Source organism: Triplophysa rosa, linkage group LG13, assembly GCF_024868665.1.
Source record: "Triplophysa rosa linkage group LG13, Trosa_1v2, whole genome shotgun sequence".
NCBI lineage: Eukaryota > Metazoa > Chordata > Actinopteri > Cypriniformes > Nemacheilidae > Triplophysa > Triplophysa rosa.
In genome coordinates this window covers 860352-880511 of record NC_079902.1, presented here as the reverse complement: position 1 = coordinate 880511, position 20160 = coordinate 860352, and the positions used below count along the sequence as shown (strand labels likewise).

The 20160-nt window shown below is 41.0% G+C and overlaps 1 protein-coding gene across 3 annotated transcripts in view; it reads right to left on the bottom strand.

Moving 5' to 3' along the window:
* Positions 1-20160, bottom strand: part of LOC130564005 (neuroligin-3-like) — a 151768-nt gene that overhangs the window by 27241 nt on the left and 104367 nt on the right. For all 3 annotated transcript variants that reach the window (XM_057349864.1, XM_057349863.1, XM_057349865.1), the window contains one exon: positions 10806-10991. In XM_057349864.1, coding sequence (XP_057205847.1) covers positions 10806-10991 — 186 coding nt within the window. The remainder of the gene's footprint in view (positions 1-10805; positions 10992-20160) is intronic.

Genomic DNA, 20160 nt, shown 5'->3' with positions numbered 1-20160 from the left:
AAATGCTTCAGTCTGATGGCTAAAATGGCGCTGTACTTTAGTCACTTTGAACTGCAGCGTATCCACCAGCTCACTAGCTCTTGTCTCACATTCATGCAACAATCTGTTCAGATTCACTATGTCCTAGAATAACACGTAAGAATGATTTGCATGCATTCGTCAGACACTTTATACAAAGTGACTTCAGTTCATTCAGTCAGCAGTGGATCGAACCCAGGAACTGGACTGGAACACACGTTTGGCTCTTTGGTATACAGTATTTCTAAAATCTGGAAGCATATTGGTAGCAATTATCAAATTGCAATGCAATTTGCAAAATGGCAATGCAGTATGTAAAATGACAATGCATTTATGTCTTTAAATATACATTTAAAATAACATATGTGCAAAATGAAAATGAAAATTCAATAACACAATTGACATTTGTCCGTTCCTACACTACTTTTAATATGTATTTTGAAATGCATATTTTAACGCTCTTTAAAGCGGCAGTCCACAAGTTCTTTTGAGTAAAAATGAGCTAAAACCAATTATTGAGCAAGTACATGAAAGAACGGTGTTTAAAACGGTGTCACTACCCTTGCTGGATTCACCACAGAACGCTTGTAATAATGGTTTGGAATTTGCCCTGTCGGGTCGACTTTCCCGGAGATCCTTATTTGGTGTCCTTCGTCTGTGCGTCATTTCGTCACATTCGTACACAGAATGAAGAGGATCCGGCTGCTAGCCCGCGCGTGGATGCGAGTGACAGGCGGCTTATAGCGTGTTCTCACAACTGTTGGGTAGGATTTCATACAACGTTTAGTATTATTTACGGCTGCGTTTAGTACTTTTACTTTTAAACGCCAAGCAATGTTGACATCTGGTGATTCATCATTTGTGAAAAACAAGAAAGAATGAACTGATGACAGTTTACAAAGAAACAGGGAATGTGATCGGACTCGTGCGAAAACAAGATTTAATATTGACAAGGCATTTCAAAGGTGGCGTGAACATCACTTTGCAGACATCACTTTATTTCTTCTGAACAGGTAAGACATTTCAATAGATAACACAAAAACCGTAGCGCACTTGTTGTGTTAATACAGATGGGTAACTTAGTTTCATCGGTTGTTCTTTCTCTCTTTATGTTCATTATGATAAATGTAATTTAAGCCCTATTCGCCCGGGATTAGTATTATTTGGGACCTCCTGTGATTTAGAAATGACCTCCCCACATCTGTATTTCATTAGCACGGACAAGTGAAGCCTGTGATTTTACTCAAATGTACGGACTTATATCCCGGATATGACGGCAAGGCTTTGCATATAGTATTTAGTAGTTGTATGATGTACAATGGTTTATGACCGTGCCTGTCAGCATTTGAGACCCGCGTTCGGGGATCTTCTGTCCGGTTCGCGTTACGGGAGATTCCATGAGAAATAACTAAATGACCCGCACCCGAAATAATATCAAAACACTTCAACACAGCCTCCATTTGCGCTATTTGTGTGTTTATGTTCTTATTTGTTTCGTGTTATATCATCTGCCATGTTATCTGTGTTTATTATGCGCTACTGATGTTCAGTGAAGATTCTCACCGCTGCACTATCACAGGCCACGACTCAAAACATCAGACTCATCCGCGCAGTTGAGCAGTGCCGAATCACAACTCGCGCAAAGAAATATCTCCGCACATCACCTGCAGTAGCAATTACAAACTGAGATGGCGACAAAGAGGCCAATCCTACGGACTGCCGCTTTAAGTTGCTAACTTAAAATGAAAAGGCATTCCCCGGATTGAGTATATGTGTTTAAGATAGCCAAGCAAAACTGTTGCAAAATGATCATTCAAATGTTATTTTCCCTAAATGCATTAACATTCACGGGTTGAACATTTTGGATTGCATTTTCATTACACAGCGCGCCGAGTGTTGCAAAATTCAATGTGGAGCCACGTGGGCCACGCCCCCTCCCCGATACAGCGTCATTGTGTGCGTTGATGTGAGGCTGCAGACAGAGCTGATAAAAGCAATAAATCGCATGCTCACGAATCAGAGCACAAAGACAGAAATGGCTTAAGTGTTTCTTAAGATTATTAGGTGTCTGTAGATGATAGAACTAGTAGCTACATTGTTAGAACATCTGGCAGAAAATTCTCTGCCTTATTAGGTGGTGAGCTCGCTATGCTGAGTGTCTCATGTAGACTTTCTCATACACGTGCAGACGCGTTTTCATCATGAACACATTCAGTATTTTGAGTGTTGTTTAGTCACAATATCTTCACACAATCATTCAGAAATGTTCGTTTTGTGAGACTGTACAGCCCAAACACGACCCATCCATGTACTTTGTTATTAAGTGTACTTTAAGTGTAATGGTAGTGAACTTTTGAGTACACAACTAGTTTACAATTAAGGTTTTCATTTGTACTACAACTATACTCCAAGTAAACTTGTTGGTATACTGATAGTTTACTAGTTCAACACTTCTAGCACATGTTTAGTATGAAAGTACACTTTCAATTTATCCCTATTAGTTAAGTTTCTATACTGCAAGTATACTTGTAAGTATTCTTTAGGTGCACTGGTAGTTTACTAGTTCAATACCTGTAGCACAGTTGTTGTTTACTGTATAAATGTACACTTTAAAGTCCTCAGTAAAGTACTAGTTTATTTGAAGTATGCTTGCAAGCTAACTAGCTCAATACTTGTAGTACATTTGTAAGTACTTTTCCATGTTTATTTTCGGTAAACTACTACGCTTTTATTATTAATACTTGTAATATACTTTTAACTGCAGATGTACAGGTGACTCAAAATCATTAATTAGATTAACATATTAGTTTTAACCATACCAGGAATATATTAGGAAACACACATCAGATTTTTAAGCTAAACCAACAAGTTAATTCAATTCAAATTTATTTTTGATAGCATGATTTACTGCATTGGAAAGTGAGGAGTCTGAAGTATGTAAAACATGTGGCGCTTGCCGTGACGCTTAAGTGTTTCTAGGTGGTTGCTACAGTATAGTGTTACTAATGTATTCTGGGTCATTGCAAAAGTGTTGCAATGTGGTTGCTAGGGTGCACAGATGGTTACTATGGAGTTTCGAGCACATTCATAGCATGTTTTACTTAGATAATTTTTGTTAGCATGTTCCTGTTCACTGCTAGCATGCGCAGGAAAAATGACAATGGAAGTCAAAAGTGCCCCAGAACTGTTTGCTTTCCTACATTTTTCAAAATATCTTCTTTTGTGTTCAACAGAACAAAGAAATTTATCAAGCTATTTGTTCCTACTATGGTAGTCAATGGTGGCCAAGAACTGTCTGGTTAAAAGCATTCTTCCAAATATCTTTCTCTGTGTTCATCTGAACAAAGAAATGTGTACACATTTGGAACAACTCGAAGGCGAGTAAATGATGACAGAATTTTCAGTTTTGGGTGAAGTGTTTCTTTAATCTTTTCTCTCAGTGAAGTCAAGTATACTGAAGAGTAAATTTAAGTTTTAAAAAAGTATATTTATAAGAAGTACACAAGAAGTAGACTGTAAATATACTGTACTTTCCTATTTAAGTTTATATTAATAGCACACCGAAATAAACATCTTTTTTGAGTCATGTTGAATGAGTAGTGGGAGCTGAAGTGCTTAGAAAGAGATGGTAAACTAGTATGAGTGGGATGGACTTTTATTATATTAAAGTCCTAAAATCCACTATATGAGACACCGTCACTTTAAACATAGCTCTGTTTTGCTACAATTAATGTAAGAAGATTAGAAGTTATCAAAAAAATATGCTGAGTGGCTAGCTAGATAGTTTCTTCTATATTGTTGTCATTGTAACAGCAGCGAATATCATTTAAATCAATATCAATGTTGCATTGATATAATGATGTATAGAGCTCATTTCACGTTTAGTTCATCAGACTCAAGTGCCTCTAATTCATGTGCAGTTTTTTTAGAAGGAGTGTTACCTCTCGAGACTTTATCACAGCACAAATCTACCACATCTCAAAGCATTGCACTAATAAAATCCACACACTTTAAGGTCAGTTTATGGTTCTGCGTAGGACCTACGCCGTAACATACGGCGTAGCCTACGTACGTAGACGACGCCGTCGTGAACATTTATGGTTCTGCGTTGAGAGTATGCGTCATACTGCAATTACACCGCCGAAACGCTAGTTGGCTCTTTGTGTTTTCATGGGTTTGCTCTTCTTCGCCGATGTTTTGTGTGTGTGTATGCTAGTGTTTGCAACCGACAATGGAAGCCAAACCGACGTTAGAGGAAATCTCTCTCCAAGAATTCGCCGCCATCTGACAGTCTTTATAGTCCGCCGAAGAGGAGTCATACAGATGCGTGTATTTCCGAACCTCTTCAATCAGACGCTCAGTAACTTGGTCGATGTCGATGCTCACCATGTTGTTCTTTTGTGGACTCTGAACTTGCCGGAAGAAGACACCAGAGAAGAAGATGCCGGAAATGCGTAGAAGGAAGTACGATGCTGCCAAACCGACCAATCACAGCGCTTGCGGTCCGCGTAGGGTCCGCGTTGAGTTGACGCGTTGTTACATTTTTGGAGAGGTGCGCGTCAGGCTACGGCGTAGGGTACGCACAGGGTACGCGGCTCTGCGTAGGCTACGCCGTAGGTTACGGCGTAGGTCCTACGCAGAACCATAAACTGACCTTTAGTGTGCATATTTACGGCCCTCAATAACCCAAAAGTCTCTATAAAAATCCTCCAGCATAGACCCATGTGAGCCCCCAATAATGTATGAGACGTTCCTTTGAAAGGCGAGCATGTCTCCGTGAGCAGGGCTTTTAGGCTGATTAGTTACAGGAATAGAAAAAAAAGTCTGGCAATGACCTTCACAATCACTGCTGGTAGCCCTCCAACATCCCCCCTCACACACACACACACACACACACACACACACACACACACACACACACACACACACACACACGCACGCACACACACAGAGCCAACACTGGAGTCGCTTAATATTCCAGCACCAGCCTGTGGAGCCATCTCATTTGACATCATCATTATTATAAGAAGAATGAAAGAAAGAAAGCGGCAAATCTGCATGTTCATTTAGAGAGAGCCCTGATGCAAAATAGATAATAACACATAAGATTGGGCAACGTCCTTGATGTTGAATTCCTTACTTGCACCATCATTCTCTCTCATGCTCATGCCTGCCCTTACCTCTCTGAGCCCTGGTGCTATGATAGAAAGACAGGTGAAGAGAAGGAGGCTGAAGCAGTCCAGAACCTCCAGCAGTTAAGAGCACGGCTCAAGAAACCGTTTCTGTTTGCACAGATAGCTTATGTTACAAAAAAAAACACACGTAGCAGCAACTAATGATAGGCCTTGCATCTAAACCTACTCCTGAAATCCTGAGGCAATCATTGGTTCATTAGAGTGTCGTGTCAGGCCATAAACCGTCCCCTAAAATCAAAGGTCATCGATTAGTTGATCATTGCAAGTCATGGCAAGGACTGCTTCAAATGAATTTTGGGACCACGTCCTGATTGTGATGACCATTCAAGGCAGAGAGAAGAAGAGAGACCATGTGTTTTAAAGGGCTCATATGGCGTGAACGCGTGTTTTCCTGTGTCTTTGGTGTGTTATAAGTTGCTCATGCATGTATTAGACACGTACAATTGCAGAAATGAACGTGTGGGAACAAAAGAGATATTCTATGTAAAAGCGAATGCTCACCCAGACCTGCCTGAAACACCTCGTGTAGCCACACCCCCACAAATCTACGTCAGTTGGTGGTCTGATTTGACTAAGACCGCCCAAATGTATACGCAAGTAAGGTGGGCGTACCTGTCAGTACAATTGAAGAGGAACCTGATGTTCCAAATATGGTCAGAGGCGTTACATTTCCCTCACACGCTTGCAGTATTCCACCAATCACTGCGCACTGGTGAACTGGCCAATCACAGCACACCTCGCTTTTCAGAGCCATGAGCTTTGTTAAAAATCTGCGCATTTCAGAGAGGCGGAGCAAAGAGGAGATACAAACATGCACGTGTGTGGAAAATACAGCGTTTATCAACCTTAAATCCTGTTACACATTACATTACATCTAAAACAAACCATAATATTCCTTTTAGCCGTGTCATATCACCCCTTCAATCCCATCCCACTCAAAGAGATAAGAACCAGACTAGCCGTCTCTTCTCCCTGTTTCCAACAGGTTCCCATTTCCATCAGAGAAGTGAGACAGGTGATTGACCTGAAACGTGATGATGGAAAAGGACAGTGGGACGCATCTGCAATCCGTCCCGCGGCAGGGGCCTGGCGGCCAGGCTCACTCCTGCGGAGGAGAGGGCTGATAGATGATGCCTTGCTCCTGGCCTGCCATACGCCCAAACAGGGCGAGCTCCATGTGCCCCATAAGATGATGAGCCAGACCGTGAGGAGGAGACAGGTCACCGTGGCCTCATTAACACCACCACAAACACACACACACGTTTGCCAAACAAGCATCACACTCAATCTCATGCACCGCACCTCCCGGCGAGCTGAAGTGTTTTTTTATCCAGGCTTTTGGTATTTCAGATGATGGGATTGAGGTAATTGTGTTGTGTTGGGGATCAGGGAACAGTGGGTGGGAATAACCTGCGGAGGGATTCCAGCCTTAGATTTGCGCTGTTGGAAGGTGCATGAAATATGTGTTTCGCTGGAAGCTGAGCTGTGCCAATTACAATTAGAATATAATGTGACGGACACCACACGTACCTCGCCCACGCGTGTGCATTTTGCTCTCCAGCAACACATCGTTGAGATGTTACCTGACAGATGTTTTGCAGACTATGGAGTTTGACAATATTATATTGGATGTTCTAGCAGTATTTCAGCGGGACAGTGCCATAGGCTAAATCAAGATTTTTAAACATTACATTTACAACGAGGTGTTTGTTGCTAGCGCTGCAGACATTACGACAAGATTCAGGACTCAAATCTTAGCTTTGCTGATGTTCCTCAGTTTTCAAATGAGAGTGGAAGTGAATGCGTGGAGCGTTGGAGTTTTGAGGCAGTATTGGATGAAGCTCTGTTGTCCTGTGGCTTGACTAACTCTTCTAACCGTCCAGCTGCCATTAAAGCACCTTTAGTGTAGTAACAAGAGTGGTAATGTTTTAATGTAATGCCGCTATATAAAAGACTATTTCTGTAGTTCATGTTTGCTATATGTTTACTAGAAGGCTACTAGTTTTAGGATAATGCTGCAGGAAGCTGCTGTTAAATAATAATCATGCCTTTTGTCAGAAGTTTCGGCACCTGTAATGCTAACAGCAGTCTTGTAAGTCTTGTCCTGAAGGTTTGGCCGGCCGTTTGTCCTGCTGCGATGGCTGAATTCCCAGCTTTGAGAAGTATTGCAGAGCCGCTGATTGATATCGGTAGCACATGCAGTGAGCTCCACTCTCGCAATAGCTGCTTTCCTGTTTCAATTTTTAAGGATCCTGATAGATTTTAGAGACCGCACAGACCCCCCCCCTGCTTTTTATCTCATCAGACCAAGTGGTGCATATGCTTCTATTCAGGGGATTTATCAGCATCAGTAATATCCAATTTACTGCGATAGGAGCCAGACGGCTGATGTGACCGTGTAATAACACGCTACATGAACCTTGACAATATGGAGTTTGTGAATGCTGAAGACATGTATAGTGAAAGAAATCAATCCAAATGCAAATCCAGATTCAAAGGAAATCAAAGCAATTAATAACACTTTGATGCAAACAACACACACACAAAATGATTCATAGCAGGAAGCAAAAGTCAAAAGATCTCAACTTAACATGTAATAATTACAATAATAACAACTTTAATTCCATGTAGAACTACACACAGAATTACATGGACTTTCATGTCCCTTTAACAGCATATCAATATTTGTGTCACAGGTATTAATGGTTGTGACATTTTTCTTTAGGTTTTATGACAGTTAGATGTCATGGAAACTCACAAGGCTAATTGACTTTCCCCGAAAAGCCTCCCGAGATCGTGCAGCAGATTTGCATCTAGCTCTGACTGTGATGATATGCTACAGCTGCTAAAATGATAAATGTAACCTCGACAAGTCCTGTGAAAAACTGCCGTGTATTTATGGCTGCATGAATACATAACTAAACAGATTCAGTTACACACTTTGTTTGGAAATCACCGTCGACTGAACGTCCATCATCGCTGGCGTCAATTACAGGCACTTTGATGTTAAATGCACAATATCCAACAAGCTGTCAACGGCAACATCTGAGAATGCATATAATGTATATGGTCCGTTATGATTTTATAGCACTCTTTTATAAACACGAATGAGTAAAAACAATCCGTCTGTTGTGTAGAACTATTGCTTTACCTTTGGCCACATTGATCATTCTCATTTCACAGTGACTGTATACCTCCTCTCTCACGGTTTATCCAAATGTTATTCTAATGCACAGCGATCAATGAAGTGTTCTTTTTGTTCAGTGGAGGAACTTGTGTTAACTGATGTAATACCTGTAGTGTGTTACAGATATTACATCATGTTTTATTTGTGCTCTTTCGTGGTTCACTTGCGGATGTAACACTAGCCATGCTTCTCATGCAAAAGTAACTGGTTTTACATGTTTATCCCAGACATTCCTCCTACTGTGTTTTCTGAGGGATGATGAAATTCTGACTTGAGAATACAAACATACATTTGTCTTGGATTTCATTCCATTATCAGACAGTGGTGTAAAGTATTGGAGTAAATGTACTTAGTTACTTTACTTAAGTATCTTTTTGGCTACTTTGTAGTTGTACTGAGTATTAAAGATATTAGCAACTTTTACTCTCTACTTAACTACATTTTTGAACAAGTATATGTACTCTTTACTCCACTACATTTGTAATGACTAATGCAGTTACACATTACATTTTGCATGACACCTATCTTATAATTAATATTGCCATTCACAGGGCATTGAAGGTACTACAATCTTGTGGATTTTGCCATAACTTACAAAAACTTGTCAACATGGCTTCTTTATATGAATATGAGTGCAGTATCAGGTAGATGTCAATCTCTGGCGGTTTATACACGGTTAGCCCTTACCCGCTATTTCTACAGTAATATATTGGCAACACTGTTGCCAGCTAGTTACTGTAGGTCACACATCTACAAAAGCTCTTATTTTTAAAACTAACTCTTCCTAAATGTGCTCTAAACATGTTTGCTCAAAATTTGACCATGTGGTGGGACTATTGCCATGAAGTGATGTAAACCAGTAAAAAGAATGTATAGTATTTCAATTTTCAAAAGTGCTCTCACACTATATAGACAAAATATTAACCTATAGAATGAGTCGGACACAGAGAAATGAACAATTCACATATGAATCTCAACAATGGTGACAATCAACTGAACAGCTTCATGCTGCAATGCATGCTGGGTACATAGTACAAAACTCATTCATGATTGTTTGTCACCATTGATGAGGTTTGTATGTCAAGTGTCTAACTGTGTCTCAATTGCAAAGAAAGATTTTCTGACAGAGATCTTTCCATTATAACATGTAATCACTTTACCAAACATATCTTAATAAATCTTAAATGCTATATTATTATTATTTAATGATTGAATTCTTTCAGATGTATCTTCAGTTACTAAGCAAACATAAAGTTGCGGTTCCTGTAAAGTCCCTTTCAGTGTTATTGTATAAGTGTACATTTTAAAGCTACAAGAAAGTCAAAGAGTCCAACCAAAGCAAACACTGATCGCCATAATGGTGACTTAAAACATAATTGAACCACTATGAACTCGAGTTCAATCTCAATAAGATCTTACACAGATGACAGAAATAAAGTGAAAGTGGTGTCTGTAATATGTGAAGATGTTATTGATGTTTGTGTTTAATTCTCCTCTGGTGAAATCTTGACAGATTTATTGTGTTCATCTGTTATTTACACTTGTTCATCTAAGACTGTGTGACTTAAGTGCGTTAATAGATTCTTTAATAATGTATCTTCAAACAGCCATTGCAGTAGTTTACTGTAAAACACCTACAGTAACTAGCAGGCAACAGTGTTGCCAATATATTACTGTAGAAATGGCAGGTAAGGGCTAACAGTGTATGTGAAATGAGGACATGACTGCAGCTGGCGATGAGGCCCAAACCAGCATGTCCAGTGCAAAAAGGCTTTGACTTTTTAATTCTACTTAACATTATTTTATTTATCTGTTATATTGAAGAGACCTTTTTGAAGGACTTTGGTTTACTTATGAGCACTTGAGCTTAAATGAGACTTAGGGTGTTTGTAATGACGTAGGTTATGGTGTCGACCATGATTTGTTGCAATTTTGAGGTGTTCAGTCTTATTATGATTTAAGAAAATAAATGCGATTGCTCACCTCACAAATCAACTGTTTCTAGTTTTTCACTGATGTGTCTCTTAAGTGTTGAGGACTAGTGCTGCTTTGAGCCTACATTCAGTATGAGTAAAATACTCAAGTACTGTTAAAATCAGATACTCAAAGACTTTTACTCAAGTCGTTTTGGAATTGGTGACTTGTAACTTGTAATGGAGTAATTTTCACTGCAAGGTATCTGTACTTTTACTTAAGTATGGTTTTCAGGTACTCTTTACACCTCTGTTATCAGATCATCATTTTTATTCTTTTATTTACTCATTTTTCAATATTTATTAGTTAGTGTATTTGATTCTATATTCCATTGTTGTTTAATCTTACATGGAGTAAAAGAGACCACGTCATTTTCCTGATCATAAAGTAAGGTTAATATGGGTTTTTTATGGAATGAAATGTTCTCCTACCTTCAGAATGGTGTGATAATGTCAGCAAGCTCACACAAGAGGCACCGATTCCTGATCCAAAAACAGTGATGCGATTGGAATCACCACCGAAATAGCCAATGTTCTCGCTGATCCAGCGCAGAGCCTGAATCTGATCCAGAAGCCCATAATTCCCTTTAGCCGCCTGGTCTCCTGTGCTCAGGAACCCTGAAAGAGACATGAGAACATGCCATTGACACAACTGTCTTAAAAACTTACTCTCTCACCTCATTACACTCATACTTTGAGTGAAATTCAATGACCAAAAAAGAGAAAGCAAACAATAAACAAAATGAAAGATGAATCTGACCAATAGTATTGTTCATTTCATATCGTTTTAATGTCATAATATTGTTAGTGTGAATTCTTTTGGCCATGATAACCACGTAGTGAAAAAAATCTGATATAGTGACCGTCCTACTGCCAACCAAATGTATTGATTTTAGCTGAGTGGTATTTTCTGTTGCAAGCTAAAGATTAAACCACGAAACATTCGACCCAATAAACCGATGACCATGTATAAATGACACTGAGTAACTTAATGCTTCTGTTTCCGTTACATACAGCACCTGGGACATAAGTGCCATTTTACAGAAAAGATATTGATCTGCGGCATGGAGTTGAAAATATTGTGGCGTTTGCAAACTTCATTATGACTACTGCTCATATTTTCTTGTATCTGAACAAAACCCAAACCACAAGTATTAAATTCATCCCGTAGCACCAATGCTGTAAACCTGTTGAGGAGAGGTGTTTTAAAACCATTTAAACCATTGACTTTGGGCAGTAAGCAAGCACCTGCAACCACCCGGGACACCATACCAACCACTTACTGTACAACACTACAGCACCTTCTAACATATCATGAGCATAACTCACAAGGGCATAACACACAGTGCTGGATTTATGAGAAGTTTTGTGCAAAATTGTAAATGTAAATAAATATTTGACATCTTTTCACATATACACATCGGGTCTATGAAGACATGGGAATAGAATGACAACACTGAAACAATCGAAAAGTCGTCTCCCAAAAGAACCATAATTAGAGCTTGTGACAGCAGGCAAATGTATTTTCTGTTACATTGAGATGAACTGTGTGATCTGGGTGTCTTCCCATCACTGTGAGCTTTGACAACCTAACGTCTCCCGAGGGGAAACCTCAAATTGGCGTGCGTGCGCAGAAGAAAATGAGAGTTACACTACAATCAGCACGAATGATGGGTAATATGAGTCATATTCACAGTGAAAGTGCACTCGAGCTCAACTCATCCATTCTCCATGTTGATGTTAGCATGAGGAATAAACCAACGCCGCGCCCACAGAGGGAGACTCGAAGAGAAAAGCCCACAGGACGTCGATGAAAGACACGCTTCAGTCACACTGAACACACTGCTTGTGTTTCACTTTATAAACACGCTTTCTGTTTGTCATGACATACTGGATTCATTCTGAAGAGCTACGTTTGGGTTTGTTACAGAAAAATAGTTTAGCGTACAATACTAAATGAAAGTTAGATAAAACATGAAATCACTTTCCGCTCGTTCTCCTTCACGACTCCTCGCTGCTAGAATGATCTTCCAAATGCAGTCCAGTCAACCTCAAAATCTCTCTCATCGTTCAAAAAACAACTTCATGCATATCTTTTCAGTAAATGTTGACTTCTCTACAGAAAACCCACTAAACCTGTCTCTTTCTCTCTCAATAGGTGTTTTTCCGGCTTTGTAAAACTAGTATCTTGGTATAAGCACTTTATTATTGTATTATTGTCTCCTCCTGACAAATCACTTTATTGTTCCTTTGTCTTCTCTGTAAGCAGTGGCGTCAATTCACCTAAAGCCAAGGTACGGCAGACTCTCGTGAGGTCATCTCATCTCCCTTCTGTACCTCCACATGACGGTCTGTCTCACACACTGCATATTGATTCATCTTATCCTGACCCGGTCATACATGCAGCAGCAGCCATCCTCACATATAATAAAGCACAACACGCTTTCAGTGTTCCATTGATGAAAACATCATATACTTCAAAAACAAATGGAAGCAGATGTGAACAGAGTCATTTCTCACTACGCCACTGAAGCTGCTGATAAAGCGGCGCTGTTTTTACACTTCCGACGTCCATGTTCCTGCAATAAATACTGCAAAAAAATATGACTTTGAATTGACCTGACCAGACAGCCGAGGTATGGCAGCCACCAGCCCCTGCCATACCCAAATGTCGCCCCTGTCTGTAAGTGGCTTTAAGCATCTGCTGAATTCCTAAATGTAAATGAATTTACTGTAGTAGTTACGTATAATTTCATCAATCTAATCAAATTTAATGTGGTAAATTGACTGTCTGTTCTGACTGAAAGTGAAAATACTGCATAATAACAGAATAAACAGATTGCACAGTATATTCAACATAGAGTTATGTGCAATGAAACTGGAAGATTTCACAGACGACGAGGCCCAGCAGGACAAGCGTTTTCTCACTCACCATGGACGGTTAGGACAAAAACAGATTTGAAGAGATGACTTTTATCACTTGAAAAGAGGGAGACATCTTGTTCCCCCGATCCATTTTTATTGCGCTTTCATCAGGAACAAATCAATTAAACTGCATGCAATATATTAGCATATCAAATAAAGTCTGTTTTTTCAAGGTTGCTTCCTGCACAGAGGAGCGTTTAAAGATAAAGAAAATGAGGTTAAACGAGAACAGCTTTCCTAAACCTCTCAAGGGCATCGGCAGACATTTTGCACTCCGTTATGTCACTTTATATTGATGTGGAGTCTCACGCTGAATCAAACGTTCACTTTAAATCACTTACATTTGTGTAAAACACATTGCTCGTGTCACACATCTCTCCAATAATGGTTAAAGGGGAAAACGAACAACAACAAAAAATCTATCTGACTATGCAGCCGTTTTAAAAAGTGAGCGTTTTTATTTCAGTCATGCTTTTCACAGTTTTGCATTCTTTTAATTAAGAAGAAACACAATCAAACCATAGTAACCAGGACCATTAGAATGAATATCAAATACACAACATTATACTTCAGATTTTCCTTAGTTTTAGATGTCTTTACTCCTGGTGGATTTATTCACAAAGCAGCAGGCCCGTACAGAGTTTGAACACATTTACATTTAGTCATTCAGCAGACGCTTTCATCCAAAGTGACTTACAAATGGGGTTAAACACTGGAAGCAAGAAAAGATGTGATTTGTCATGTTCAGGTGAACATCAGTGTGCAGGACCTTCAGAATGCTGCTGAACGACAGCTCATACTCCCCTTCACCATGCGTCTCTACAATCTGCTATCTGTGCCTTTCACCATCACATGAGCTGTGGTACCCGTCAATACACTGATAATCCAGAACCTTCTATTACACTCCAGAGTAATGAAACGCGTCAACATTATGCAGAAATAACCTGACAGGTGACTTATGATGTCAGCAATGCGTAACATCCTCAATATTCCGAGGTTTCCGGTTGATTTGAGTCTTGTTGGTAAAGCACACTGAAAGAGCACGAAGGCCCTGCGTTCACATTCCACCACGCTGATATCGACCCACGCAGCGCCAATGACATGACATTGAGCCGACAGGAGGTGGACATGAGCTGACGCCAGAATATGAGCACATTAAATATACAGCAAACCCACCAGAGATCTCTTCACCTTCTTTCATCACTAAAGCTGTCGGATGGCTTTCACACGTCTGTCCATCCTCGATTCATCCGGCCTGTCCCTTGAACAGACGCTCTCCATCAGCACGTGCTTCAAATCGAAAAGGATTTCCACCAGCTTCAGAAAAGCTGGTGACGTATGTTGAAAGAAATGATAGAAGAGAAAAGTCATGTCTTTACTATCGACTGCTCTTCCACACGTCAATAATGGTCAATGAAGAGCGCATTAGAACTTCTGCTGACAGTAATCTCATAAAGTATGTGTCCACTGAAGAGATCTCAACGATGTCTGAGAATGTGCTCAGATTTAAGCCATCGCCTATTACAGTACAAACTCAAAAATGTTGCACCAACATTCAGAGCAATCATTTGATCAACTAAAAAGCGAATTTGATAGGACTTTACAGTCACCACAGCAGTAAGATTGTGACGTCACACACACGTTGTGTTGTGGAAAACAGGCTTCCAGAGGACTCGGCATCAGACACTGATACAGGATCAGAGAGAAATGGATTTATATTTTTGTCATGTCACTACTGACTTACGTGCCAGAAGTGGAGCAAGCGTTAGAGAATGTTACATATATATACGCGGGTTAAGTAATCTTCTTGAGCGCGTGGCAATGACATCTGCTGATGAGTTTAATAAAGAGTCGAGCCTCTCAGAAAGTCTGATTCTAATGGATCTCATTACGGCTGATTCACCTCAATTCTAGCTCTCAGTCAAAGTCACAGACAGACACATCTGCTGTTCTGGAAGTATGCCTGATGTAACATCTGTAAGCAGTCACACTTCTGTGCAGTGTTTTTCCTAACCCGCTTATGTTTCACCGTGAAGCCTTAAAGAAACAAAAACAAGAGAACATCCAGTCAAGTCACGTGAGTTCTTATTGTCATTCTGATACATGTGTATCATCAACAACATCTGTCGTGTCTCCCAGAAATTTCACACTTTTACATATGGAGACATAAGGCAATATCGCATTATGAAACCTGTCTAAACTGACACAAACCTAACTCCCGCAGCAGGTAAAATAACTAGACATATACTGTAGTAATCTATACTATACTATACACTACTGTAATCTAACTGTACTGATACAAAAACTGTCCGTACATTTAACAAACAGTGCAGTATTACAGATGACATTATGATATGGTTTTAATGACAAACATAATGACAAAAACCCATCCTCTGAATCTGTTCACGTATAGCGTGCTGTTATATTATGAAGAGTTTTTTTCCAAAAAAGAGATGTTCATGTTTTTTTTATTGTGCATTCAATTAATATCAATCAAACTGCAGTTGGTTTGAGCCAAAAAAATGCAGCTAAATAACACAATAAAACACAATGCAGACATGATCATCTCATTTTGGAACCAAACTCTTCATATGTTCCTGTCGGTCAGCTGGCAACCCTGTTGAAAAATGTTTTGATGCTGGCTTGACCTGCTTAAACCAGCTAGGGACCAGAACATGACCACCTTAAACCAGCAGCACATGACCAGCATCAAAACATACAGGTAAAGCATTGTGTCATGGGCTCAGTCCTCAGCGTGCACACATCTACCGATACCTTGAAGTCACTATGGATCGTTTTGTGGAAAGTAGCATGAAAAGAGTGACTCAAACATTTTTGAAATATCTGCTGTGTTCAACAAAGAACTAAAGTCACGGGTGTCGTTTCCGGTGACAGCTTTAAGTGACATCCACTTAGACCTTTGTCTGGCTAAAGCAGAATGCTGTGTTCTCTGTAGCGAGCTCTATCCTGATGATGATGATGCAATGGACAAGTAGCTTTTGACATCAGCCCGTCTGTTTTTCTCTCTCTTCCCTTCACTGTTGATGCCGGCTAACAAGACTGCCTGTGTGTTCCAACGATCTGCCAGTCTCCCAAGCCTGCTCGCCCAACCTCGCTCACACAATCACAGCTTTGACACTTCATAACCCATCCTCCTCCCATTTTCTCTCCTCGGGGCTGAATAGAGGGATTCTGGATGCCCGGGGAATTGCAGGGCCACCCTCAAAAAAACATAAAGAGCCAATGTGTTCCAGACTCTCGTATGTATTCTCCAAACCTCTCGCTCCAGGGGCATTTCGCTCGTCCCAGTTCTCAACTCTCCCCATATCCATTGAATTCTTCAAAATATTGGATTTGAAAGGAAAAGGGGCGGAGAGCCAATCTCTGAAAGAGCGCCATTGCATTTGTATCACTGTACAGTGTTCAAAGACACTCGCTGGCCTCTTCAATGATGTGTATGGGAAGTCCGGGGGAAGTCTGGAACAAGAGAGCTGTTTTCAAAGGGTCTCAGAACACTGAGGCCCATTCACATCTCATTTCTGATGGAGGGGCGGAAAAGAAGAGTCTGGGGTGAGGCCTGTTTTTCTGCAAATCGCTGCGTTTGTGTTTATCAGACTTTTGCTAAAAGCCTCCACCAATCACTCACTCGGTTGTGTCTTACTTTGGATCGGGACCATCTCAGCTCCGAGTATAAATCTACACTTAGCACAGATAGATGTAAAGGGTGGAAGATTTAGGAGCTTCTTTCACTGACACATAAATCATACAATTTCATCCTTTATCAATGAGTACGTCTACGATTGAGTGACCGCTGTGGAATGAATGAGCGCAGATATATGATAGGAGCGTATTAGCGGTATGTCATCCATGAATTTAGATGAGATCTGACAAGAGCTTTTTCATCTCTGAGCTCTTAATAACAGTAAGAGCTCTTGACGCACGTTTCCAAAGAGCCTCAGTCCAAAGCCTTTACTATTAACCAAAGCAACCGCACGTATTTGTGTGTGTGTGCGTGCGTGCGTGCGTGCAACAGCACAGGAAAAACATTATTCTTGGAATTTTCAATTCAGCCCAAATGAGCAGCTGATGAGATTGCAATGGACATGCAATTTATATCGCATTAAGAGCATTCACCCCAAAGACACAAAAGCCTGTCATGCTTACTGCCAGTAGCTTGGTGGAGCGCTACGAAGCAAAAACCATAACGCTGATCAGGAAGGATCAAATTCAGGACTGATAAAGCAGATTGCCTTTAGGAGAACGCGGTGAGCAGCGTGAAGTAAATCAGGGTTCCGTCCCGTCCTGTCACAGCGGCTCTTTTAATCTGATTACATGACATGCAGGTACCCTGCGAATGACAACAAGTGAACGGCCGCGGCAGCACTTCCCAATCAATCTCATCCACCGGCGCATGCCCATGAATGAAAGCGTGCGTGTTGATGGGAGCGACTCTAAGACAGCAAAAGGCTTTTAGGCTAAGTGTACGCTGTCATCTGAAAGCTACGAGAGTCTGAAAGTGTTGCATACATCCGTTAGGGAGGAGAGGGGGTTATCAAAGCAAATCACGGTCACATTTCACAGCGTCTTCAAAGTGCCGCTCACCTCCGATCGCAGGTGGGGGCTGCAAATTCATCTCTTGATAATGAGACGCTTCAGGGGGAAATCTTTAGCTCTGAAGTTGCTCTGTTCCTTTCAGTCGGACTGCATGCTTTGATAAGATCGTCTTCTGTCATCATATCGTTTCTTCCTGGTTTTAAAGGAATGGAATCATCATTTACTCACTCGCATGTCATTACGAATAAGCAAGAAGTAAAAACAATCCAGAGCTCTTCTTTTTCACGGGAAGCGTACAGTGACCAAAGGCTGTCATGCATTAAAAATGACAAATGATTTGCAGACACTCTGCTGGTTCTTCTGAGGAATAAACTGAGAGTGTTAGTCACTGATAATGTTTGACTGGAAAGGGCACAGTTGCATAAACTGTTAAAACGAGTCTTTCACAAGTTCGCATTGCAGATAATAAAGTGGGACGGATAGTATGCGTATTGGCGTGCTGTCCCGGGGCGAGGGCTCCGAGGTCGGTGATTCTCCCTGAACTCGGAGCATCCGCCCCTTGACCGGGGAGAGGACCCGGAGCATACCCCCTGGTGCTGAGGTGAAAACGGACTAGTGGTGTGGAGGTGGGATGTTGCGAGACATTCGAGAGAAGGCGGTAAGGTGACTTGGCTGATAGGATGATTGCTGCGATTGCTAATCGAAAGCCAGCCGAGTTAATTATCTGCACGTGCTCTTCCGGAACCTTGTTAATAAAACATCATTAAAAGTTACAGTAGTTATCTAAGTTTTTTCTTTAAGACTGGTCATAACTGGAAAAACTGAAAAGTAAGACTGATTAATCCTAACTAATTGCTAGTCAGTGAACCCATGGCCGCAGCCACCACTGACGTCCAGGCCTCTGTAGTTTTTCCATGGTATGTAATAAAAGCCTAAAAGGACAAGCTGTATTTAGTGCTGTCACTGTAGAAAACGCCAGGATTAGCGATCTCAGATCAGCGTTCTTAAGTGTCAATCTGATTGAGTTGGCCAATCAAATAAAGGAAGGTGAGGATTACTGTCCAATCAAATGAAAAAAGGCGGGAGTTGCTTTTGACAGAAGCTGAGGTCAGTTTTAACTGTGAAAGAGCGCAATGTAAGTAGCTAAATTTGTACATTTTTATCATGGAAAAATGATACTATGTGCTAATTTGCACAGTTCTACTGTTTGCACTTCTGGTGGACGCTAAACAGCTAAACAGTGATTTTATTCATTGCTATGTACTATGCAATGACAATAAAGTTGTATCTATTTTCACTGATAACCCACACAACATGGCACAGATATAGGGCGATGGCGGAAAGCATTAAAAACAGGCATTTGGAAGGACATGATGGGGAGTAAATAACAGAATTTTCATGTTTGGTTGAACAATTCCTTTTACAGTAATTCTCAGTGCATTCGTGGATGCCAGGTGGTTGCTGTGGGCATAGCTTGTGCTTTCATTAACAATTTGTCAAGAGTCGAAGGTGGAAACATCATCCAAATCCCAGTTGGGGACCGTTGAGCACACGACAACCAGCAGAGCCTTCGTCTTTTCCTACCGGAGAACTTCTCTCCAATGCTTTGCCAACTCCCTTTCCAACATCAGCGGAGTTAGCATGGCAAAGAAGCCCACACCACAGCTGTCCGGCTCTGGAGAAGATTACCGGCGAAGCCGTCCGCTGCCTCCCAGCACGCTTGTGTGTTTGAATGCGGTGGGCGTGACGGCGTGCGGTGGGGAGGTATGGATATTAATCACGACGAGGAGTGCGAGTCTGGCCGTGCTCTACAAGATGGATGTGGTGTAAGCCCAGTGATGTCACCCTGAAGAATGGCTCGCCGATGTTGGAGGAGACTTGCACATCGCCTCTCATTTCAATTAGTTTCCGAGCACAGCTACCCGCCGCGTCCTATCTCACGGGTTAGAAACACACACGTACAGTGAACACACACTCGGCCTCGGCAGGAACTTTTATCAAACCCAAGTGACCGTAGCTTTTTTCTTCAAGGATACACCATCATTGCTTAGGAAACAGTCATTCCACGTTAATGTTGCGGTAATTCGCTGTCAGCACAAAATCCAGTTACTGCTCAACCCTCAATTCTGTTTTAGAAATAAAAACACTGTTTAAATGTTCTGGAGCAAAACTGACTTCATATTATATGTGTAAACCTTACAAGAAAGATCCACCATGCGCTCGGAGGTTGGTAAATGAAAGTCAGGTGAATGGTAAGTTGGGAGACAGAGTGGTCTAATCCTACAGTGTTTATGTGTAGAATTCACCT